Source organism: Orbicella franksi, chromosome 15 (genome assembly GCF_964199315.1).
Source record: "Orbicella franksi chromosome 15, jaOrbFran1.1, whole genome shotgun sequence".
NCBI lineage: Eukaryota > Metazoa > Cnidaria > Anthozoa > Scleractinia > Merulinidae > Orbicella > Orbicella franksi.
In genome coordinates this window covers 4,050,432-4,076,042 of record NC_138159.1, presented here as the reverse complement: position 1 = coordinate 4,076,042, position 25,611 = coordinate 4,050,432, and the positions used below count along the sequence as shown (strand labels likewise).

Below are 25,611 nucleotides of genomic sequence, written 5' to 3'. Positions count from 1 at the left end.
AACTTCCAATCCAAATAAAAAAGGCTTTTGACTACTTAACCTTCTTTTGGATCGGTAAATGCCCAAAAAGTATTTCCTAAGTTCTATCACCTGTACCAAACGGTAATGATAAGTTTTAATGAGGAGAACATTTTTTATCAAAACTTTCTGCTTTCTCCATAATTCTACCCAATTGACCTCCTAAGTATCTAACGAGCAAACTTTGGGTCGATAAACGATCTTATGCAATCTTTGGTTAAAGAAAAGTATACTTTTTTTCCAAAACTTTCTGCTTTCTCCATAATTCTGCCCAATTGACCTACCTAAGTCTCTAACGAGCAAAATTTGGGCCGATAACCGATCTTATGCATTTTTGGTTAAACCATTAAGTGATAGTTATACCTAATTTCATTTTAAGTCAATGGAACCTAGCAAAAGCAAACCCTGTGGGGGCATAACTCCTTAAGGAAGTCTGTCCATCCCTGTCTGTCTTTGGACTCTCTCTCCACCTGTTGTCAGTGTTGAAGCCTACCTCTTTCATGTCCCCCTGCACTGACCTTTGCCAGCTGTTCCTGGGCCTCCCTCTCTTCCGCTTCCCCTGTGGGCTCCATCTCAAGGCCTGCTTGGTGGTGGTGGTGGTATATGGTTTGCGCACGGTGTGACCCAGCCAACCCCAGCGTCTTCTCTTGCATGATCTGCAATTCCATTTTCTCTTGCCCCGTTGTATGCCATAGGTCTTTCGTTCGGGATGTTATCTGGCCAATAAATTTGTAGAATTCTTTCGTTTACGAAAGTCCGGATCTTCTTTGAGGTGGCCTTTGTTGTTCTCCAGGTTTCAAAGCCATATAAGAGTACTGATCTGACATTTGTGTTAAAGATGTGAGGCTCAGTCTTTCTACCTATAGGTTTTGACCTCCACACTGGACTTAGATGAAATCTGCTCTTGCCTTTCATATTCCCGCTGCGGTATTACTGTCTGAACTACCATGCTTGCCCTTCCTTGCTCCATCCTTGCTTTAGCATACTTCCGAGGTATGTGAACGTTTTTTGCACTCACTTTATTTCCATTCATAAAACATTTCAACACTTAGAATTAGCAAGTCTACTTTATCTCGCGTGTCTACCTGAGTTATGTTTTTTCAACCTCTGAAAAAGATTAATTTTGTCTTTTTTGACAAAACACTCGCCTAGCTGCCTTTAAAACTGCAGTTCGAAGTTCTCTAAGACGCCAGCAATACAAAAAAGGATTCAGAGTTGAGTTCATAAAGAGCACAGTGTCAGCTAAATTCCAAATGGTCGTCCAATCGTCTCTTGAAATGATGTACAGTGACAAGGAAATCAACATTGGCAGATAACACAGAATAATAAAAACGTAAAATATAAATGTGTTTATGGCACTTCTCTTTAACCGCACCATGTTAAGTTTGTTTTCTTCTGATCTTTGTATTACTTGGCGTTGAAAGTGAATCCGTAACTGATGTTGTTGAACGATTCTAAAAATTCGGATGTAAGAAAATGTGGATATCAAGAGACAAACACAAATGGCCACGCCTATGCCAGCAAAAAATATGTTCTTGTTCCAAAAGTAAAATCCCGACAATGTAAACGCACTAATCCACATTGCTATTAACGTATAGGTAACACGACGCACGGTTACCACAGCAGCATATCTCATGTGATAGTGAAGGGCGGCAAACCTATCCAAGCTTATGCTAGTTATTGTACAAAGGGAAACTCCGCATAACGAGAATTGCATTATTTCGGTTATTCGCAATTTGGGGCATGCACGTACGTTTGCAATCTGGTTGACGATATAAAGTGGTTGTACGACAATTCCAACTAAAAAATCTGACACGGCCAAGCTGCAGAGCAGGGTTAAGGACGGTGAGCGAAGCGAAGGCGTTCTCAAAATGGCGGCCAGCACCAAAGCATTGGCAATGATAGACGTGATCATCAATGGAGCATTCAGAACACTGTTTATGACGAAAAATGACTTGAGACGAGAAATGTCTTCAGAGTTTGAGTAATAACGTGCTGAATCATTCTCGCTTGATGTGTTTCTGTCCATTGTGGCGATTAGCAATACTTCAGATATCGAAGAGTTTGGTGTTTTCTCGGCTGAACCTTTCAGACAGCTCTTTTTAACAACCGCCGGCGATGTCTGATAGATTCCTCAAGTATAATTGCATCTGCAAATAAAAGGCCAGATCGACATTTTACTGACAAGATGTTTGCAAAAAATACTGCAGCCCAGGTAGTTGTGTTCAAAGATGAAGTTGTTTCGATTACCAATTGCAAACTGAAATACCAAACTTTAGAAATCGAACTGTATTGCTGTTTTCCCAATGAAATATCTTTGACAGCTCTTTTTGAAAACCGTTGGTGGAGTTAGATAGATTAGTCAAAGGTAATTTTATCTGCAAATATGTAAGGCCAGATGGACATTTCACTGACAAGACGTTTGGTAAAAAATACTGTGGTCCAGTTTTGTTCAAACATGAAAATTTTAGTTCCCGGAAATTAACATGTAATATGTCTTCTTTCTTAAGGAGCGGATGATATCTATAGAAAGATAAGAAGGCCTATATCCACCAGTTGTCACTACGGCATATTACGCTGAGATAAATAACGATAACTTATTGTTTCATATGAGAAAGTCGGGTGTATTTTTTGTATTGGAGCAAATGATTTTCGAATTGAAGCTCGCGCAATTAAATTTTCATCTAAATTACAAATTCAAACCAACCTTTTCTGTGTCGCTGTTCAAAGTTAGAATTAAAAGGGTAGAAAAAACAAACTTCCAAGCCAAATAAAAAAAAGGTTTTCGACTACTGAATTTGTTTTTGGACCAGCAAGTGCCCAAAGTGTGCCTCCGAAGTTCAATCACTTCCACCAAAAAGCGATGATAAGTTTCAAAACATAATAGTTTTCCTTATTTCCATTCTAACTTAATGGAATATAGCCAGAGCAAACATATCCTAAAGCAACAAAAAATGATCTAAAATGACCCCAATATTCGTAGGCCTATCAATAACACAGAACAAAGCCAAATCCCAAGATGGAACTCAACACATAATTACAACTCAAGGAAAGCGTTTTTCTTATGAAGGCAATAATTACAAATCTTCACTAGTGGAAGAGCCCAAACTTGGCCAGTTGTCAACTCTTTCCTACAATACACTAAGCTTTCCTTCTACCGTTGTCTTTTTAATGCAGGCTGTTTTTTTTCTTTTGAAAACAAGCTGTTTGCTTAGAAGCGATACGAAGAAGCTGGTATCGGTTCAATAAAATATTTCTCATTGGTGGGTTTGATAATATCATAGAGCGAAACATTTATTCTGACCTGCGATAAAAGCTTTTGTTTTGTGTGCGTAAGCGTGTGTAGCTGAGATAAACGGTAAAAGACCCGCCAGGAAGAAGGCAATACCTCTTTTATTTGCATCACCCAAGGCCCGATCAGGAAAATGTCATGAAATGATAAGAGTCAAAATATGAAAAAAATAATAAAATAATATTACAATATTACAGCAAATAGACCTGATCGCGGTTTCGACGCCATCTTGACAGCAAATAACTTTCTCCAAAATTGAATTTTACACAATTTGTGAATCGCAACGTTAAAATACTAGGTAGAAGATTGTATTCACCAAGTTTGAAGGACGTAGCTTGACTAGAAGACGCTCAGTTAATTTTCTAATTTCCCCTAAATTTGTTTGTAATTTTTTTTCTTGTGAACCGCGTCTAGCCAGCCAAATTTACAGACAAATATATGGAAAATTAGAAAAATTAACTGAGCGTCTTTTAGCCAAGCTACATCCTTCAAACTTGGTGAATACAGTCTTCCACCTAGTATTTTAACATTGCGACTCACTAATTGTGTAAAATTATTTGCCATCGGATTCGTATACAAACACTGTAATTTCTGATCGCTTTGCCTACCCTTTAAGATGGCGTCGAAAACTATGATAAGGTCTATTATATTGAACTTGGAACAGATTCAAATCATCTTTGGACTTTTTAGAAACTCTTGATTTCCTGAAACTTATGCAATCATTATTTCAGGACGAACTTTTTCCTGCTTTGCAATAGCTAAAAATCCTTCTGCGGAAAAATAAAACACAAGGAGCTTTGCTTGAATCAACTTTTCAGAGAAAGCAAGAGCGGCCAATGTACACTCTGGGTTAGAGAACGGAACCGTCAAGGAGATTTGGTTACAAGACTGTAGAACAAACCAAAGGTAATTTAACAAGGAAATGGGTTTTCGAAATAACTGTACGGTCAGTGTAAAACGAAGACTGTGGATTGCAGGACTGCAGACTGCGAACCGGGGTAAAATGAGGACTGCAGACCAGGGGTAAAATGAAGATTGCAGACTGCAGACGTTTTCTTTTTACTGAATTGTGTTACCATTTCCATCGACTGTAAACAGCCAGAAAACCGGAGAGTTATTTAGGTTACCTTGCTCTCTTTACAACAGCTATTCAAAGCTCAACAGGAGCCAAATATACAACATTAGATTGATAAACAGTTCACAAACAGCACCGTGGTAGAAAAAAAACTTCCCATTCTGTTTTATATTATATTCGTTTATAAAATATGGATAGGTAAACAACAGAAGATAGGAACAATAGAATTAACGAAAGTGCCCACTGCGTGCATGCGCTTCATTTTCGCTTATCAACCAGATCATCACTGCAAATCATCTAACACGGAGAGAAAGAACAAATCATGTACGTCTTTGGTGAGTTGCTGGACAATTAAAAGCGGTCGAGCTATGTCACCAGCGAGAAAGTCTGTAACTGACAGCAAGGATACAAAACATATTAATGAAGCTAGATAAAAGACGGCGTTCTTAACATGGCGGCGAAGATAATATACCAGAGTGTTGCCCAGAATGGATCTTGATGATGATATTTGAGGGTTGTCTAGAAGTTTTGTATATGTAATCGCATGGGCCCGAGGGCAGATAAGAATTAATTTCACGCGTATTTTCAAAGTTTTCACAAAATTGCCCGAGTCGCGAAACAACGAGGGCAATTTGGAAAACTTTGAAAATACAAGTGGGATTAATCCTTAATTGCCCGAGGGCACTTGCTATTACTAATGTTTATAACATAATGGGCAAAATTCTGTACAAGGGAAAACGTTCAAGGTCTTGCCGTCGCGTAAACAGGTTTGCCGGTTGATATTAAAGAACAGGCTAGCAGTAGAACGGGGAAAGCTTACTGTAATAGTAACCAAAACACAAAGCAATTGCTTCACTCAAAGCAATTTCGTTACAAATAGAACTTTAAGCAATCTAATTTTATTCACCTGTTTGCCGAAGCTTGCAACGGCGTGCATGAAACTACTTCATCGACTGATGAAAGACGTAAACAAGTGTCCAAACGAGCTCTAATAACTTCTTGAATCCAAAACTCTCCTTTTTACCCCGAAAACTCAACTTACCAACAAAATTTACGCTGTTTCTTTACACCGATAAGGTGACCTGTGATACTAATAAGGCGACCCGAAACAAAACAAAGAAATTAACTTTCAGTTTTGCAGCCGTGAAGTTCTGTAACTCTGTGCTTCGTACGACACCAGCCTTCCCCACTCAAACTTTTTCCAGGCTGCGAATCAATACATTTTTTAATTGAAAAATCCTTTTGCTTTTCCACCAAAAGACTGCACTTTGCTGCATTTCGATTTTCTTTCACGTTAAGATGAAATAACCACTTTTAGCAAACTCAGAAGGGATGGGTTTCTAAAATTCCTTTTCAAAATCCGTTTGAAGCGGGAAATCAACTTAATGCAGGCGTGCTCAGCCAATCTGCATCAAGCCCTCGTGATTAAGAAAAAAAATGCCCTCTCTCTCAGCCAATCAGCATTCGGCAATTTTGCCCCGTATGCGATAAGAATGATAATCATATCTAACGACTGATTCGGGTTTCTATTGCGTCGTTTATCATACTGTCTTCAGAATATCTGGTAGAAAGGAAATCTATTTTTAACCTAATACATGGTGACTCCCAACTAACACATCCAACGCGTATTATGAACTTACAAAGATACTTTTATTGCCTATAACTCTGGTTATGCCCGTTTTCTATGGTTCCCATTCAAAATATATGTATATAAAAGATAATTAAGTCACCTATCACATTATGTATTCCAGTCAAAAGACCCTATGTTATATCGCGGCACTTCAATATACGAGAGATCATATTTTGAAATGCGAGAAAGATTTTAAAGGCGTGGAAATTATGACAGTTGTATGCACAACTTAAGCAATTGTGAAAATAAAGATCTAGCATGTATTTTCTTTCCAGGTTTTATTTTCACATCTGGTTAAGTTGTGTATATAACAACGATGATTTCCCATGCGTTTTTGAATATATATATATATATATATATATTTTTGATGATAATTGTAATCGATGCCGAATTCAATGTGAGCGACTCATAAAATTTTATAGTTCTTTTAGCCTTCATAAAATTGATTAAAAACAAGTCTTTTTATGATTTATAATGACAGCCAGCATTACACTAAATTGGAACTTTCGAGTTTGACTGACATTGCGTGAACATTTGCAATCAAACTACCATTTTGCATCTACTTCGAGAAAATTAACAGGAACAAAATGACACGACATAAAAAACAAATTAAAATATGCCCCGTTTTTTTGATGACATCTAACTTAGCCGCAATTCAAAAACACATGAAAACCAAAATTAGTAGCTCTGACTATTCTGATTCGCTTTGTATGCAGAAAATCTTTTTCGCTGTCTTCACAGCTGCCCCTCGAAGCTCCCTTAAACGCCAGCAGAACAAGAATGGGTTGATAGAAGAATTCGTAAACACCAAAGTTGTGGCAAAGTTCCACTCAGTTGGCCAGGGTTTCTGTGAGAGTCCATGAAGAGTCAACAGAATGTACATTGGAAGATAGCACATGACTAAAATTATGTAAAATATGAAAGTGTTAAGCGCACTTTGCTTCATTCGCACATAATGTAGGTCATCTTCAGAAGTGGAGCATTGCATCACTTCCTGCTGAGTGTGAATCTGTAACCGATGCCGACGAACAATGCGATAAATTCCCATGTAAGAAAAGGTGGAAACTATAAGACAAATTCCCGTAATGACTGCTATTGCAAAGTGATAGATAAAGTCGTTCGAAAAGTAAACAGCCGATGAAAGAAAGTTGATGCACCATACCAGAGCTATCACAAATTTAACACGAGATATAGTCACCAAACTAGAATATCGCAGGTGATAGTGAAGAGCCATGAAACGGTCCACACTTATAGCCGTAATGATCAGCAGTGAGACTCCGCAAAAGGAATAGGCTAACGTATCCCATAGAATGTCCAAAAGACGGTTTTCAGTGAGTTCCTTTATAATATAAAACGGTTGAGTAATGAGTCCCACGAGAAAGTCTGCAACAGCGAGATTGCAGAGCATAATCATGGAGGGTGAGCGAAATGAAGGAGTAGTTAAAATGGCGATAAATACCAAAGCGTTGCCCAGAATGGCTGTAAGAATCAACGGAACATTGAGAAAACAGTTGATGATGACCATAGCCCCATTGTTAGCGAGATCTTCTGTATTTGAATTGTTATCGCTTTCAAATGGTCCGGAGTGGTTCATTTCTCCCCTGTCGAATCCTTAGCTTCGTCGAACCAGAGCAAGAAAGGAGAGCTTCTTTTACTTGACCGCAGGGGGGCACACCGAGACATCTTATAACCAAATTTCACAAAGTGAACAGAATAAAATTTATTTTTTTTAGAGCAGCTGATTTCCAAAGTGTTTGCAATTAGTATCTGTCCAAAACGTGACAATTTTTGCACGCCAGGATAAATTTAGAAGGAGTGACACAAAAGGCTACTTAAAACGAACCTTCAGATAATGGTGAGTGTTTTAGAATATAGAGGCGATTTCTTCTACAAAGGACTTAAAATGTGGAGTTAAATTTATTGGGTTTTTAGTCTTCCATCCGTGCGAATACAGGTGTACTTGTCAGTCAGGTAAAAATTAATTAAACTGGCAATCGACTGTTTTAAAACAGGATCGTGATAATTTACATAACACTTACAATATTGTACTGAAGAGGAAATAAAGGTCTTTTCCTTTTTCTTAATTTTCTCTTGATTCTGGATTTTTGTTGTTTTTTTTTTCTGACTGTCATGCTGTAATTTCACTCCAGAATTTGAAAATCAACTTGACGATTGTAACAATTGTTTTACTGGAGAAAACGAAGCTTTAGTTCAAACGTGACACAGACAATTAATGTAGGCGTTTTAACACAGAGCAGACATTCAGTCGTTAATAGCTGTTAATGGATTTTCTTGCTAAGATAAATATGGCAATCCACAATGGTCCATTTTAAAGATTTTTTTTTGTTAAATTTCTGAAAACAAGTAAATTATAATTTCGCCAAAGAGCTGTTTACCTACACAATGGAGTGTGACATTGGTGGCGAATAAACGTTTTAAGTGGCTCTTCTACTTAAAAAGTTGAAAGTTAAAATATATAGGCGCACTCCTTCTTTCGACGCCATATCAATTAAATTGATTTTGAATTGAAGGCTAGGGCTTTGTAAAGTTCTGTATTTCTAGCTTGGTAAATTTCAAAACAATGAGAACTTAAATTCTTAAAAGTTCAAAAATTAACACGCTCCCCTAAGAGCTTTCAGAAAATACATATGTAATTGGCAATCATATGTCATTTAACCGGAGCTTCTGATTTAAACATAAACAGAATTAGTTCATGCGCTTAGACATGCACGCCTAGTTCAAAATTCTTCCTTGTTTTACTGTTAATTAGGATATATTTCCTGAAACTGTTAGCAGAAGTTATTCGGATGAGCTTAGAATTATTTTAAGAAAACATCAGATATATTTTTCACTTAATATTTCCAGCCTTTGTGTCATTTGCTGTTGATTGACATTTTCTACAGATATCTAATTCTTTAGTGTGTTTAAGCACCAAGCACGCAAAGCACACAGTATTTTTTTAAGTTTAATGTCTCGTGCTTACGTACATGGTATACTCGGACTTTCTCAGCGTCCTTCTATTTGTTTTTGCTGTCGTTTTTTTCCATACAGCAAGTGGAGAATATTTACTGACATATAAAATAAAGAGTTTCTTTACCTAACTCATTTGCCTCATTACCCTAAAAAGAACTTAAATATATCAAATTTATTTCTCTGGCAAAATGACTCTCTATTCCGTAAAAATTCAATGCAAAATTTATTCAGTAATTTGCTCAGAAATTGAGAAAATGTTGGTTGACGTCAAATACATGTATGAAGGTACGTTAGGAAGAGTAAAGAGTGGAAGGAGAGACAAACACAAGCTCTGCTTAATTCTTACCAACATTTATATCTACTGCTAATAAACAAACGTCCAGAATTGAATGAATTTTGCGTATTTGACTCTTGTTTTATCGCTTAAGTTTCGTTTCTTATTGGAAACGGTAATTTTAAAAATGTTTCATAGGGATTCAGTTGTTACGTAACCAAAGTTTCTATGTTTTGAATATTTTTAAACTATTTCTCGTACTAATAGAACAATTACTCAATTACATGATAGGAAGTTGACATGAAAATAATAGGCCACATTCGTATTCTTGGTAGCTAGTGGACTGGAAGTAGCTTGCAATGCAGGCTCAAGTGAGGGAATATCATCTAAAAGAGATAAAAGATGGAATCCACCAGAAGTTCGAGTAACAAGTGGACAAAAACCTAATACCACGATTATTTACATTGTATTGCAAACTTCTCTGCGACTGTTTCAAATATCTTCTCAAAGAAAATCATTTCTAGCAACACCAAACGTCGAAAATGAACGTTGAACTTCATATGAAACCCTTGAAAGTACTGGTGAAATGAAACTGATGACGAAATTTTGCCTGTGTTTGCACAAGTTCTCTGAACTTTGAAATTTATATTCTCTCGTTCCCATGGGAAATTGTTTTCGGTGTTATTTCAGGCAATTATTTACGTATTTAGCTTTAAGAAAACGCAAAAGTGACTGCGAAATACTTAAAATTATATTGATACCAGATTTTTGTCCACTAAAACCTTAAATTGCTCGATTTTCTATCGGATTTCGTCTTAATGTTATTTGTATTTGAAAGGACTCCTCGCATTAACCTCAATAGTAATTAAGCTAGTTCCCATCCAATACCGAGGATATGAATATTGTCCATTGCAGAGCGTTTTTTCTCACGATGCTACTACAGCAGCCATGCAAATTTAATGAAATGGAATAAAGCGTATACATAGGAAAATATTTCAACTGCCAAAAAATTGGTTTGGTACACAAACATGGCCGACGTTTTATATGATTTGGTAAGCCGTGACGTCATGTAAAAACGCTCACTGTTTTATTTATACAACAAAACACCACTTATAAATGCAAAATACTAAAAATTAAAGGACAATTGGATTTCTATCATTACTTACAATATTGTAATTTACGATACTTACAAATGCTAATATGATTCTTAATAGTACGCTGCCTTTTATAGCACAAACAAAATAATTTACAAGCACACTGCTTACGTTAATTCTAACAATAACGTACACCAACAACAGCGCTAAAAACTATAACGTTAATTACAGAATTCCCTTACATGGCTAAAGCTTAAAGGATACACTACACAGAAAAAGTACAGTACAAAAATTTGAGAAAAAAGAACCACTGCATCTTAGCTTTCATTATTTGAACATAAAAGAACGTGAAAAAGCTCTATTACAGTAGTGTAAGTATTATTCAAAATTCAAATAAATGGAGCATGAAAAGAGAGAAATGATCGAGCTCGTGCAAGTAAAACACAGAAATATCTTTACTGTCTGGTACTAGTGTCTTTTTGAAATCACTGGCGTGCGTATTTTCTGATGACTGGTAAACTTGAACCTTGATTGGTCAACAGATTGTACGCGCCCAAGACATACAAGGAATTGGATAACTTCTTTTCCAACAGATGTCTGACTTAGCGATGAGAAAACAAACTAAGTCCATCGATTCGAAAAAAATTTCAAGAAAACACAAAGTGGAAAACAACATAGAATAACAACGATGTGTCATACTAAAGTGTTCATTGCACAGCTGCTCTATGCATCTTAACTTAGGCTTGTGAGGGAAGTGATCTTTTATGCATTTTGGGTGTTGTCGTTCATAGCCTTATAGACGAGAAGGCCTGGGATCCTTTTACAGGCTGGAAAATGGCAAAGGGTGGGAAAAACTTTCATTTAGGTATTTAAAAAGGCCTTTTAAAACACCTAGCACAGGTATGGGTCGGTATAGGTGGTGCAAAAAGCGTAATTTGGGCTTGAAATTAACGATTTGGGTGTTATTTTAGTATAGAAATATCCTGGGTAGATCGACCCTTTTCGCATAGAAAGATTTCTGTGGGACGTTTTTAGAGTCGATAAAAGCATATTTTAGGTATGTTAAAGGAATATGGAAGGTTAGCTTTTCTGTTAAAAATGATATGTAACACGGAAAGTGTATGGACCTCGGAACAGAGCCTCCCCGTATAAAACATTGTTGAATACCCCTCGCCCGGGCGAGGAGTAGCAGAGAGGAAGTACAGTTATGTACGAGTTCACTCTCAACAGACTAAATTCGTACTCTCGGTATTGGACTGGAACTAGCTTCTAGTAGAGGCTCGTGAAGGGGAATATCATTAAAAAGGGATAAATGATATTTGCATTTGAAGACTCCTCGCGTCAGCCTCAGCGGTCCAATACCGAGAATGCAAATGTGGTCCATTGCAGCTTACACGGTTCGAGCCCAAACTTATCCATTATCCATTTCTTCACTGATTTCCAGGAAGAGTCGCAATTAGTTAGTTTCCTTGAGTATTTCTACATAACGCCTGCCTTGCTATTTGATCAACCGTCTTTCGAAGTTCTCCAAGACGCCAACAATACAAAATTGGATTGATAGATGAGTTCATAAACACCACAGTATCTGCAAAGTTCCAGACGTTTGTCCAGTTCTTGTTTGAAACTGTATACAGGCACAACGAAACAAGCTTTGGAAGATAAAACAAAATTATAAAAATATAAAATATGAAAGTGTTAAAGGCACTTCTCTTCAATCGCCCAATATTTGCAGTATTTGGGATGTGTAATGCCACCTGTTGAAGGTGAATCTGGGACTGATGCTGTCGAACTATCCCAAATATCCGGATATAGGGAAACGAGGATGTGAGAAGACAAATGCCAATACCAACAAATGAAACGATAAAATAGTTAACCTTACTCCAGAAGTAAAGACCCAAAGCCAGGGAAGAGGTAAGCCATATTATCACCACCGTGTAAAAGACTGGAAGTGTGGTTACCATGGTATTGTATCTCATGTGGAAATACAGAGCAATATATCGGTCCACGCTGATGGCTGCCATGGTAGAAAGAGAAACTCCACACGAAACAAACCCTGCAACTTCACAGATACGAAACACAGAGAAGCTATTCGTCAGTTCTTTGGCGATATAAAGTGGTTGTACGACGAGCCCAACAAGAAGGTCCGACACAGCCAAACCGCAGAGTAGAATAAACGATGGTGAGCGGAGCGAAGGAGTTCTAAAGATGGCAGCTATCACTAAAGCGTTACCGATAACACAAAGGACCATCAAAGGAGTTTTAAGAACGGAGTTTATGATAACAATAATTCCACGACTAGTTTGATCGGTGTCGTTCTTTGCCGAGTTCGTAAGATTCATATTTTCTTGCAAAATGGTATTTAAACATAGTCCTTTCAACCTGACCAACGTACTTGCGTGTATTTTAAGACGTGCAAAAAGGGAAAAAGCCAACAAATTAGCTGTTAGTCAACCAACCCAGGGGAACAAAAGTGCACGCAGAAATTATCCAATATAGGCACGATGATAACTGCACTTATAAACCGATAGCAAAGTGGATGTTATGTAAACAAACAGGAGAGAGCTAATCGTAAACACTCTTTCTCCTTGGCCATCGTAGCTTTAGAAGAAACAAAATACAAACCGCGGTGATAAACATGGAACCAAAACGCATGTCAAACAAAGTTAATTTCCTTGACGTTTCTTATGTACAACATACATCTTCAGAAGTGACCGTTAACTAGATTACAATCGAAATTTAAACGCGAAGAAAAAGAAAAAGACTGGTATCTAATAATATGTAACAAGACTAATAGCAAACAGATGAGTCTGCGGGAGAGAAAAAAAAAATTACCATAATAATAATAATAATAATAATAATACAAAATGTTAGTAAAGAAAAAGTTTTTCACTGCCAACGTTTTCATTCAAGGCTGGCTTTAAATCACGAATTAACAATGTTTCCTTAATTTTACAATGTATATCTGACCTACCAGTTGCTAAGATATCAAAATTGTCCCATTTAATATTATGACCCGTGGAAGTAACGTGATCCGCAATGGCTGAGGTGTGACCGCTTTTAGCAAGGGCCTTAAAATGTTCAGTTTTTTCTATCGTGTAGTCGACGCTTTGTTTTTCCTAAATAAAAATCATCACAGTCCCAGCAGCTTGCCTTGTAAACCACCTTAGACATCTGAGAACGGCTGAACCTGTCCTTGTACGGGAAAAAAGAGAGAGCTAATTAACTGTTCTTCTCAATGATGACAAAAAATACGTTAACCTAATGGCATGATATTAAAACTAGTGTCTCCCTTTTGTTGGTTAGTGATTTGAAATTTTATATTGATTTAAGTTTGACAGATAAGTATGGGGGAAAACTGTCCGAACTGGAAAAAAAAAAAAAAAAAAAAAAACTAATACAATGCAAATGTATTTTTTTCAGTGTCCGGACCCCTAAGATGTCGGACGCAATTCATACTGAATTTTATTAATTTCATTAATTATATTGTTATTTTCACTGTGACTTGATTGACGTATGTCAAGTCTGAAAAGAAGTTTCCTGTCCAACAGCCAATGTATTATTTGCAAGCGATGTGCTCTGCTGTGAACTGTCGATTTCAACTACTTCCTGTGTTGAATCTATCCTCTCATGGAATGGAATTTAAAAAGCCGACACTACATGAAAGTGATTATAATTTCGGTTCTGTATACAAAAACTACTTGGGTTCATAAACGAAACAACAAGTTACCCAATTTTCTTCAACTTCATAATTGTTCAAGTGAATACATGAAAAATCATATATTTGAATATTTGAATTTCCCAGTTTGCTTTATAGCTCAGTTGGTAGAGCATTGCAACGGTCTGGGTTCGAGTCCCATTCAGCCTGATTTTTTTTCAGGCTTTAATTTCACAACTGCTCACGTTGTGTGTATAACTGTGATGATTAATCATGTCTTCATTATTAATTATTCACCACAAACATTTCCAATCTATGCTCTGTTTGGAAGAATTTAAACTCTTAACGTCTACTTCTAGTATTTTCCCTCAGTCTATGCGGGTTTTAAATATTTTCATATACTGCAAACCTTGAAAATGGTGATCACTGCCTTTATTTACTAAGTTTGAACTGCGTAATACATGAAAATCACTTAGTGATTCGGCGTTTTCTGAGGTGTTCATAACTACTAGTGTTAAGACGCGCGGAAGCATTGTCTTTGTGCAAGAAAGGAAGTTGTCAAGTTGAGCTTTTATATTCTTAAAGTCGGTATCTTTTCAAGCTTAGCTAATTTTGACAGGAGCTTTGGATATACCCGTGTCTTCAATTTAATAACAATAGGATCGTGATCGGTTGCTAAAAGCTACAGGAAATTATCGCACGTTAATGCGTTGTTCGTTGAGCAATATTAGAACCATATGTACTCAACGCCACAGAATTACCAATTCTAATCAGGCTAAGGTTGCTGAGGAAACTGTTACTACCTGTTGCCGAAAATATTTTCATCGCCATAAAAGGAAAATGGAAGATATTACCAATGGAAATATCGCCAGCAAATATTTATTCATACAACTGTGAGATATTTACTGAAGGAGGGCCCTACTCAGATCAGTCATAACATCTTTACTACCTCAGTCTGCTCCGAAAACATTCGTAATTTACATTTTTGGGGGGGCCCAGTGTCGCCATTTTGTATGAAAAGAGGTTGAAGGTAGTCATAATGAATTACAGCAACAAAGAGAAAGAAGAATTCCACATCCAAGATAACAGTTCACGTGAAGCCTTTGTCATCATGAACTTTATTTTGAACGCCCCACTCATGCTCATATCCATTCTGGGCAACGCTTTGGTATTGGCCGCCATACTCAGGACCTCTGCCATTCGCTCCACTACCATAATTATGCTTTGCAGTCTCGCTGTCTCAGACCTTCTCGTTGGCCTTGTCGCTCAACCGTGTTATCTCGCAGATTTACTTACGACAGGAAATCTTACAGCGAGTCTGTCGGTAATGGTCGGGTTCTCTGTGTGTGGAGTAACTCTTTGGACCACAACGGCCATCAGTGTGGATCGATTTTTGGCTCTTCACTATCACATGAGATATCCTGTGCTAGTGACGAAATCCCGCGTCAAACACACCGTGCTGGCCATATGGTTAATCAACGTTCCCTTGTCAGGGCTTTATCTTTGGAAAGAGCGAGAATATAAACTTACCTTGGGCATTATAACAGTGATATGTCTTACAGTTTCCACATTTTCTTACATTCTAATTTATCGAGTTGTTCGTCGACATAAGCTACAGATGTATACTCAACAGCAAGTAGTGCAAAGTGAGGCCATGACAACCGCTGCAGGAAATAGAAGGGTACACTTCTTACGAATGAAAAAAAGTGCCATGAACACGTTCGTATTTTACATCTTTTTAATTTTATGTTATCTTCCGATGTACATTTTATTAACTCTTCATGGACTCTCCTACATCGACTGGACAATACAGTGGAGTTTTATTCCCATTCTTGTATTTATGAACTCAGCCATTAATCCTTTTTTGTACTGCTGGCGTCTCCGAGAGCTTCGAGCGGCAGTTGGAAGGACCGCAAGGCAGATGACATGTAAACAAGCAGACGAAAGTTAACTAATAACGGTGTCATTCTCAATAAGAAAACGCGTTAATAATAATAATAACAATCATATTAATATAATATGGTTAGGCGTAGTTCCAAAATAAAAAAAAACATATTAAACCAAATAATCCTTGAATCCGAATTTTGACCACCCAGTCTAATTATTTTCACTATTGAGGCGATGCTACATTAGCTATATTAAATAGCAATTAATAATTGATTGATGCCGTCGCGAACATCCTCCAGCTAAGATGTTTCAAGTTTGGAAGGCGCGAAATAAGCCGAAGAGTTTCGTCGAGGCGCAGCTGAGAGAAAAACTTTCTTATGATGGTGATCTTCTTTTTTGCTCAGTTTTATTTGGTTCAACAGGAAAATCGATATTTTGCTATAGTGAACAATGTATGTCAATGACAAATGCATTTTACTCCAGAAACTAGTTTCATCACATACAAGCAATTACTAAAGACCTCAGGCTAATGTCCATTCTTGGTTAAATAAGAACGTCTTAGTGTTGTAGGTATATATGTGTTAAGTGGCCATGAATTGAATTCTTGAATGATTATTTCACACCTTGCCGCTGAATTTATTAATTATCCAGCCACTTGACACTGTACTGTTGACTCAGGCAACGCTCTCGTCAATTCATATCTGAATATTAAATATAAAACGTTTGGCGGTCATTTTGATGTTCCCAAGCAATATGAGGTTTTTGCATAAGAAAAGAACTCAGGAGAGAAATTATGTTATTTGCGACCTGACCAATATGGTCGCAGTGATGTCATTTGATGGTTATATATATTTCTTTTGAATATTTGATGGGCTCTTTATTTACCAAATACGAGATGTTGTGCCATAATGCACGTTCGAGGTCTAGCTTGTACACGCACTAGCGAAGCGTGAGTGCATTCAGCATTTTTCCTCAAAAGTACCTGTGTTTTTTTTTGTTTTTTTTTTAGAAAATATATAAAAAGCCGTTTTTTATTTGGGAGATAATATTATTTACTTAAATTTACATCTGAGAAGGGACGCTGACTGCGCTGGCAAAACAACATCCGGGATATTCTTCCTCTATAATTTCCAATCGAAAAACAAAAATGCACGCTCAACTCCAATAACGGGTACACAGCAATTGTTTACTACAGAATTTTGCTCAGAACAGACGAATAGTCTTTGCCACCGATATTTGCTAATCCTCATAAACGTCGTACGTCGCCGTCAGTGATGAGTCTCGGGGCATTCAAAGTCAGAGCCATCAATTATAAATATTACTCAAAGGACTGGATTCTTAGTAACATGTTCCAGGTTCCTGTGTTATAGGCAAAAATAAAGATACAAGAAACGGCAAAATTATTTAACTTTTCAGGAAATATTAACAGAGAGGTTGCGTGATTAGTCTGTCTCCAGCTTCAAATTTATCACATAGCAGTCCAAAATTCAGCTAAAAGATAACAGCGGGAGGCAGGAACAAAAATAATTAATATGAACAAACACCATACGAGACAAAACAATCACTTAATTGATGCTGGTTCCGAAATAATTTATATACTTATCGAAACTGTTTTTTTCTTATTTTCCGTATTATAGTTTCCGTTCTTAGCTTTTCGTCTGCTTGGTTTAAGTCCAAGATGTCTAATCGTTAAATATGCTCAGTTTTTGACACATGCTCGACAATAAATGCAATTGACATTATAGTGTCCACTCTCAATTATGTTAATCTTTAAAAATTACTAATCGACTAAGGAACCATATCGTTCGGCTGTGATTTCTTATGCCACTGTACCGTTCCTTTGGGACACTTTGATCTCTCTCTTCAAATAGCACGTCAACAAATTTCGTCCTCCCAATAATTATAAATAAATTCTCAACATCTCGATGGTTTAAATAATAGGACTATTGAACGTATGTTTGTTAATGGATAAGCCAGGCTGGATAATTAGGAGAACACGTAAATATTCCATTTAAGCTTTTAGCACAGATGCCCTATAGGCATCATTTAATATTCCTTTTTGATTAGGAGAGTTTGATATTCATAAAAAATCGAATAAGCAATTTCGCCATGGCCCACACAGAAACGAGTAGATTATTTACAGTTTAGTCTTTTCAGTAAAGGAGTTCACAACTTCAGAACGGGCCGGGCAAGGTTATGAGAAATGATTTCAAGATGGCTAACCACACTGTCCAGATGAACAACGAATCAGAGAGTGAAGATTTTTCCCGCCGTTATCGGCCCGAAACTGCCATCATCATTAATTGTATCCTTAACGCTCCACTGATGCTCATATCCATTCCGGGCAACGCTTTGGTATTGGCCGCCATAATAAGAACGCCTTCCATTCGCTCAACGCACATGATTATGCTCTGCAGTCTCGCTGTTTCAGATCTTCTCGTTGGATTTATTGCGGATCCACTTTTTATTGCAAGAGAACTTACAAACCACCGAGTTTTAGTTAACCTTGTTGTGGTGATGGGCTATTCTGTTTGTGTAATCTCTCTCTGCACAATGACGGCTATAAGCTTGGATCGCTTTTTGGCACTCCACTATCACATGACATATGCTTCATTAGTGACTTCACTGAGGGTCAAATATACTCTTGGCATGATTTGGCTGACTAATTTCCTATTGTCGGGTTTCTACTTTATCAATGCGTCTGCATATTTCTTTGTCATTGCTAGCATGACTGTCATCTGTATTATAACATCATCATTTGCCTACATATGTATTTATCGCATTGTTCGTCGACACCAGTTACAGATTCACTCTCAACAGCAAGCAGTGGCAACTTCAAATGCTGAGAATAGTATAAACATGATTCGTCTGAAAAGAAGTGCAATGAACACTTTCGTATTTTACATATTTTTGATCATATGTTATTCTCCAATGTACATCATGTTAACTGTAAACTTATCAAAGAAGGCCATCTGGACAAAGGAATGGAATTTTTCCGTCACCTTGGTATTCATGAACTCGTCCATAAATCCATTTTTATTTTGCTGGCGTCTTCGAGAACTTCGCGTCATAGTTACAAAGACGATAAGAAAGATTATTGGCAGACAAACAGAAAATCACTAACTAGACCCATCCTCTTGGCCTTTTTTGAAGCATTACCTGAAAGAAAAACTGAGAATTTGACAAACAAGCGGCGCATCTCGTTCGTTTCCGTCTGGTGTACATACAAAGCATGCGCCTTTAACGGGAAACTATTGGCGCCGATTTTCCTTCTCTTTTGTTCAAAGCTGTGCTAAAATTTTGATCAACTAGCCTCGGATAGCCGAAATCCTTATAGCAGACCGAGAAAAATATATTTAGTGAATTGACGTTAGCAGACCAAGTGGTAATTAGTTTCAAGGGTATCTCCGACACTTTCAAGAGGCCAGTTCCTAGACCGATCTGGTTGTTTTTTCTTTAAACTAAATTTAAAAAAAGATCGTACTCAGAAAACCTCTTCAAATAAGTATTACCGATCGCAATACTGGTAGCAGTATTTTTTCCTTGGTATAAGTTTGAGATTAGACTATATAAATTGAAAAAGTCTACGAGACGTTTTCAATTCGCCATGGCAACCTTATTCTTGCGTAACTCATTATAATACCCTTCTATAGCTTCACTGCGATCATATAGTAATCTTCAACAAATCTAGACCATAGCTTTTAGGATTCTATTGATGAAGATGTCGTTTTTACTTTTTGAATTCATGCTCGTGATTCCCACTATAAAAAACATTAAGTCCAAGAGCAAAAGGCATTCTCCTGGTTGTGCACACTGATTACGCAATCATTGTAAGAAATGCAAGTGAAGATAAGAGAAAGCATAAAATTGAAATGCGTAGAAAGATTTTCCAGATAGGGTAGGTCGTTACAGTTATAGACGCAACTTAAGCAGTTGTCAAAATGAAGCCTAAAAAAACAATCAGAAATAACAAAGACACCGAAAGGAAGAAGGAAGTCTTAAAAACAGATAAGACTGACTACTGCCCGGTAGACAATGAAGTCGAAGATTTGATATATCTCCGACTGATGGCTGCAAGAGATGGTTGAAGTACTCAGCTTTGCAAAGAAAATAATTTATTTATAAAGCTCATCTTCTTTAACCTTTTTAGCATACTAATTTCTACATACAACAAAACATTGTAACGGCCTTACACACCGCAGCTTAAATAAATGGAACAATCTTATATTTTCCAGAGCATGACAATTGTTTGAGGAACAGCCTGTACTGCGTGTCTCCTGTCGCCAACACAGTTGAACATATTCACATCACATCAGGAGGTTTCCATTCCAACATAATTACAGCAAGAAATTAAACCTGAGCTGCAAAACCTATGAAAAGGAGCAAAAGATGTTAACGTTCAGGTTTTCAGATTCTGAGATAATCTAACAAGTTGATTTTGTGGTAAATGTAAAATTCTCTGGGTAAGATTTGCGTTATACGCAATCCAGGGGGCGGAAAGGAAAGTTGACAGCTCATCGATTATTTTAGGCTGACGATAATGATATGATAATGTTTTCTGTGATTAATGTGGGCAGTTTGAGCATTGACCTGCATCAAAAAATGTGTGATCTGAAATGAAGAGCCATCATTATGCGAAAATGGCCAAGACAACACATCGTTTACATAAGCTTGCTTCAAAGTAAACGTCAATCGTTCCGTTGTTTTCACTTCATTTGCAAAGGTTCAAAATAACGTTTAAGTTCAATGGTGTTGTCTTGCACCTGACGTTTCTGCAAATAAAATGCACTTCTAAAACAATAAATCATCACCCATCGTGCCACGTTCTTTAAAAATGAATAATTAATCAACCTCTCTGTTTGAATCTTGAAGCATATAAGGTCACAATTTTTTTTTTTTTTATCATCATAGTAGACACTACGTCAGGGTTTCTGTGTTAGGGACGGTATAGGTAAATGCATTAGTGATACCCTGCTGCTTTACTGCCACATAATTATATTGGTTGTGATTTAAAACTCCTTGATTTTTATCAAGTTTCTCAGAAGGACTTCTTTAGAGGAAATTAAGCTTTATTCAAAATAAGCTTTACATTTTTTTTCCTGCTCAGCTTCTCACAAGTCAGTAATTCGTCTGGCAAGTTACGGAACACAGAACGTCCCCTGTACAACTCACCCCTCCCTCTGAGAGGTTTTGTTTCAACGCTCATTTACCTAGTGCTGCAATTTTGGTGCCCTTAGACGACCCATCGAACGATGTTGGATTTTCCTCTCTATTTCAGGTGTTCCTTGTGGGCGTCGATGTGTTTTTTCGCCTAAAGTCTTGATTTTCTATGGTTTGAAAATAAATTCCAATTGCTTTAGGCTAATTACATACCAATCAACTTCATCCAACGAGGGTGGATCAAAACAGTCCTTTGAAAAACACACCTACGAGTTACTATCTTGTCCTTAATGTTATCAGTCTTTTCTTATCTGGGACTGACTGGATGAATGCTATCAGCTTTTCACTAGTTTGAAAAAAATTTGTTCAGGGAACCTAGGGTAGTTTTTCCCGTTTTACGTTAAGGGCTGTTAGATGAAAACATTTCGTTTGGAAAAACGGATCCAGCCATAATATGCAAGGTTTGCCCCATATTTTTCTCAAAACTTCCCATGGTATGATCAAAAGAAAGTTGAAAAAATTTAGAATTGCTTAATTCTGATTTTGGATATGGTAATAAATGTAACAATTTAGTTAGTAACTTCCATGCACATGCAAATTAGTCTTTCAAAATTTATCGTCTTTGTTTCCTAATATCACAAAAAGCCAACAGGTTTTCGTTAAGTCTGGTTCACATTCGTGGGACAACCACAACACTAGTGAAATACCATAAGCATAAGCGCGAGAAAATGAAACATGCTCCCTTTTCTTTCCTTAAGCTTATGCTTCTTTCAATATTGTTACGCTTATCTCACAAGTATGAACCAGGCCTAAGTCTTTGTAAAACTGTTATCATCTTCAAACTCAGTCTTAATTATATAGTTATCGCTATCCTCATCATAACCAGACTTCCAGTATTAATTACATAGTTATCGCGATCGCTATCTTTATCATAAGCAGACTTTTCGCCAAGTTGTCGGTGAAGCCAAGGTCCGGTCATTCAATTCTTGTCTTGTTATATTAACTGAATACAAAACAATCATACACTACGAAATCATTTGTAGGAGAATTAAACAAACTCTCCAAAGCATATTTAACAGTAAATATTTGAAGAAAAAAAATGAATAAGCTACCTTTTCAAGGGAAATTATTGATTAGACTCTTCTTATACAACACAGGTGCTTTATTTAAAATGGAGAGTAAACTGCAGTTGTGTTCGCATTCTACTTGGATCGAATTTCATTTTAGCCACCAGTCACTGGATGATTCTGGATCATTTCATTTTCCTAGCGATTTTAGAATTCAAGAGTTAAAGTTTTATTCAACATCAACAGCTCAAATCATTTAGCATATTACATCACTTTTAGTATAATTTCTGTTGGTTATTTCAAGAATTGAACATCTTAATTGGTTGAAAAGATTGGCATATGACGCTATACATTCATCGTGCTAGGTGGTGAATAAACCACTTCTAAGCTTGGTTACTAAGCTACACCACCTTTGCCATCTAGGAAAGTAAAAATGGCGAACAGTTGCTGACAACAAATTTTAAAAATGTCAAAATAATTTTTTCGTCAGACTGAGGCTACTCATTTCCAGACAACGAGTACAGCCTTGCATGAAGTTAACCATGCATGCTGAAACAAAAACACAAGACGAATTTCGTTTTCGAACTGTATATTTTGTCTATTTTACTACCTAAATCCATGAGTAATTGACTCACACTTGATGAATTATTACACTGAACAACTACGATCGCTCAAGGCGGCCGCATTTGTTTAGACGATCAAACAATGGCGTATCTGTTTCTTATTTTCAGTCCGTCATTGTGTAGTTCTCGATATTTTTACCTTTGAAAATTATACTTAAACGATTATTCGCCTCTAGCTGAGTGCGGACAACATTGGTGAAAATCTACCGAGACAGAATGCATTCTCCTCGACTTCATCCCGGTAAATATTCCCAAATGAATACTTTGCCTTCGTCGAGTAATTTTTGGTTACACGTGAAAAGCATATTTTAGCAATTTCTTCCTGCCGGAATGAGAACAAAGAATTCTTAACCCATCCGAAGAAATTGAATATGCATATATATATATATATATATATATATATATATATATATATATATATATATATATAACGCATGCGTAGGTGAGTGACATTTATTCTTGTCTTAAAATGCGGAAGGATAACAGCTGACTTTGATAAAGCTGAAGGATTAAGACTGAGTGTGAAGATGGGTAACTACACAGGCTTCATAGAGAACGCATCCTTAAAGGACTTCGTAGTCGATAAGGACGATAAATCACTTCCCGAAACTTTCGTCATCGTAAACTGTGCTCTTAACGTTCCACTGATGCTCATATCCATTCTGGGCAACGCTTTGGTATTGGCCGCCATAATAAGAACACCTTCCATTCGTTCACCGTCAATGATCATGCTCTGTAGTCTCGCTGTTTCGGACCTTCTTGTTGGTTTTATTGCTCAGCCACTTTTTATCGCGGATGAACTCATCAAGGAAAACCTCGTTCTATATCGTGTGTCGGCGATGATTGGATTTTCCGTGTGTGGTGTCTCCCTGGCTACAATAACACTGATCAGCATCGATCGTTTTCTGGCTGTTCAGTATCACATGAGATATGCTACTTTGGTGCGCCACTCTCGGGTAATTTCTATCATTGTCATGATATGGTTATTTACTTTGGTATGTTCGGGATTTCACATCTGGAATAAATTTCTACACCACCTTCTGTCGGGAATCTATATTGCTATTTGTCTTATAATTTCCACACTTTGTTACATCAGGATTTATCTCACGGTCCGCCACCATCGTTCACAAATCCAAGCTCAACAGCTGGCAGTGCAATGTCGCTATGCTGCAAACAACACAAGGGTGATGCGATTGAAACGAAGCGCTGTCAACACTTTCGTATTTTACATCTTTATTGTTGCGTGTTATTTGCCAGCCTATGTTCTGTTGACGATATTTGGACTGGGATATATGGAATGGGCAACGGAATGGTCCATCACAACCACTGTGGTGTTTATGAACTCATCCATCAATCCAATTTTGTACTGTTGGCGTCTTCGGAAACTTAGAGCTGCAGTTGTGAAGACAGTTAAATGTGTGCTACGTACTCACACAGATCAGGACTGAAAACGAAAGAAATGTTAGTGGTATACGTTTCGAACCTCAAAATCAAAACAAGAATTGATTGTCAAATTGGGTGTTGTTGGCCTTAGTGGAGAGAAGCGACTTTTGGCGAAGAATAGGGAGTTTCGAAAAAAAAAGAATATCCAAATACTCGGAACCCACTGTATTTTATACCTGCTGAAATAAATAATGCTTACAGATCAAATGAAGTGTCATTCTTGTTCACAGTTTGTCACCCTGATCTATCTCGAACGGAGTAAATCGAGAGACATTAATCGAAGGCATCACTGTTCATACAGTACTTACCAATTTACCAAAGGATTTCTCTTTTTTTTTTTCGCGAACGTGCTTGTATATTTTATTAATCTGACTGTTAGATTTATTCAGTATGTCGAGCTGACATGGTCACAAAAAATCAACAAGAAGAATGCAGTTCTTAAATTATTTTGCTCACGTAGGCGAATCCATTTCTTCGAAATAAATCGAGGGGTTTGAAAATATTCATGTCTACAACTCATAGTACATCGGAACTATTCATTAACGGCTCAAAGTAATGTAGATAGTTTAATTTATCTTAATATTTCTGTTTCTAAATATATGAATTTTCATTACGTATTCAGAAAAAATGTGATAGGTTGAAGATTGTCGATCCCATCTGTTATCTCTCCTTTCTTCAAAAACTGCCTACTGTTCAAATATATGGGTAAATAGCTTTCACGGAATTAATTTTGGCATACCTGACAACACAAGCATTCATTAACAAACGAGTTTGATTCCTTAGCAAATGTGTACCATTCGGTGCAGAATATCGTGTAATGAATGCAGACGTTATTTTTTGCTATTATTTTAGTTTATAAGCCAAATTGAAGTTAAGATCCCAATATGGAGTTCGATGCTAAAGAAAAAGGTATACAGATTTTTCCACAAAGGTTAACCCGCTTAATGAGATTGCCGTAATAAGGAATTTAGGTCGGAAAGTTTGTAGATAATTTATCGAGGAAAACTAAGTTGTGCATGCACAATAATGCCAAAATATGATTATAAACAACCAGATCTATTTTTTTGAGCGTAGGAAATCGAAACTACTTACGAATTAAGATTGACGAGGTAAATACAAGGTATAGACGTCTGAACGAGTCAGTATAGCATGGGAATTGAGACTGCCTTCACTAGCATTAACTGGTTAACAATTGCTGCTCTGCAGAATGATTTTCTTTCATTTGCAAATCCTTTGCCGATACAATCATTTGGTTGTTATTTACGTTTCACTGTTTGTGGCTTGGCTTCACACTATTATGTCGAATTTACTTTAATAAAAAAATTTGACGTCCTGTTTATTCTGGTAAAAGTAAAATGCAAATGACTCTTCCAAAGTTTAAAATAACGCCAAGTCCACACTACGCCAGAGGAATTTGAAA

General features: G+C 37.0%; 5 protein-coding genes across 5 annotated transcripts; 2 read left to right on the top strand and 3 right to left on the bottom strand.

Moving 5' to 3' along the window:
- Positions 1 to 82: 82 nt before the first annotated feature.
- Positions 83 to 2,640, bottom strand: LOC145470263 (melanocortin receptor 4-like). The gene has a single exon (XM_081454094.1). The coding sequence runs from the start codon at positions 2,045 to 2,047 to the stop codon at positions 1,136 to 1,138; it is 912 nt and encodes a 303-aa protein (XP_081310220.1). The 5' UTR covers positions 2,048 to 2,640; the 3' UTR covers positions 83 to 1,135.
- A 3,897-nt stretch (positions 2,641 to 6,537) lies between these two features.
- LOC145470852 (melanocyte-stimulating hormone receptor-like) lies at positions 6,538 to 8,001 on the bottom strand. The gene has a single exon (XM_081454729.1). The coding sequence runs from the start codon at positions 7,607 to 7,609 to the stop codon at positions 6,707 to 6,709; it is 903 nt and encodes a 300-aa protein (XP_081310855.1). The 5' UTR covers positions 7,610 to 8,001; the 3' UTR covers positions 6,538 to 6,706.
- Positions 8,002 to 11,816: 3,815 nt separating this feature from the next.
- On the bottom strand, positions 11,817 to 12,695 carry LOC145470529 (melanocyte-stimulating hormone receptor-like). Its single transcript, XM_081454332.1, has one exon. It carries the CDS (start codon positions 12,693 to 12,695, stop codon positions 11,817 to 11,819), a length of 879 nt encoding a protein of 292 aa, XP_081310458.1.
- Positions 12,696 to 14,424: 1,729 nt separating this feature from the next.
- On the top strand, positions 14,425 to 24,379 carry LOC145470527 (uncharacterized). The gene is made up of 2 exons (XM_081454331.1): positions 14,425 to 15,957; positions 23,196 to 24,379. Exons 1-2 carry the CDS (start codon positions 15,051 to 15,053, stop codon positions 24,194 to 24,196), a joined length of 1,908 nt encoding a protein of 635 aa, XP_081310457.1. The 5' UTR covers positions 14,425 to 15,050; the 3' UTR covers positions 24,197 to 24,379.
- Positions 18,087 to 19,339, top strand: LOC145470315 (melanocyte-stimulating hormone receptor-like). The gene has a single exon (XM_081454158.1). It carries the CDS (start codon positions 18,095 to 18,097, stop codon positions 19,019 to 19,021), a length of 927 nt encoding a protein of 308 aa, XP_081310284.1. The 5' UTR covers positions 18,087 to 18,094; the 3' UTR covers positions 19,022 to 19,339.
- Positions 24,380 to 25,611: the final 1,232 nt, after the last annotated feature.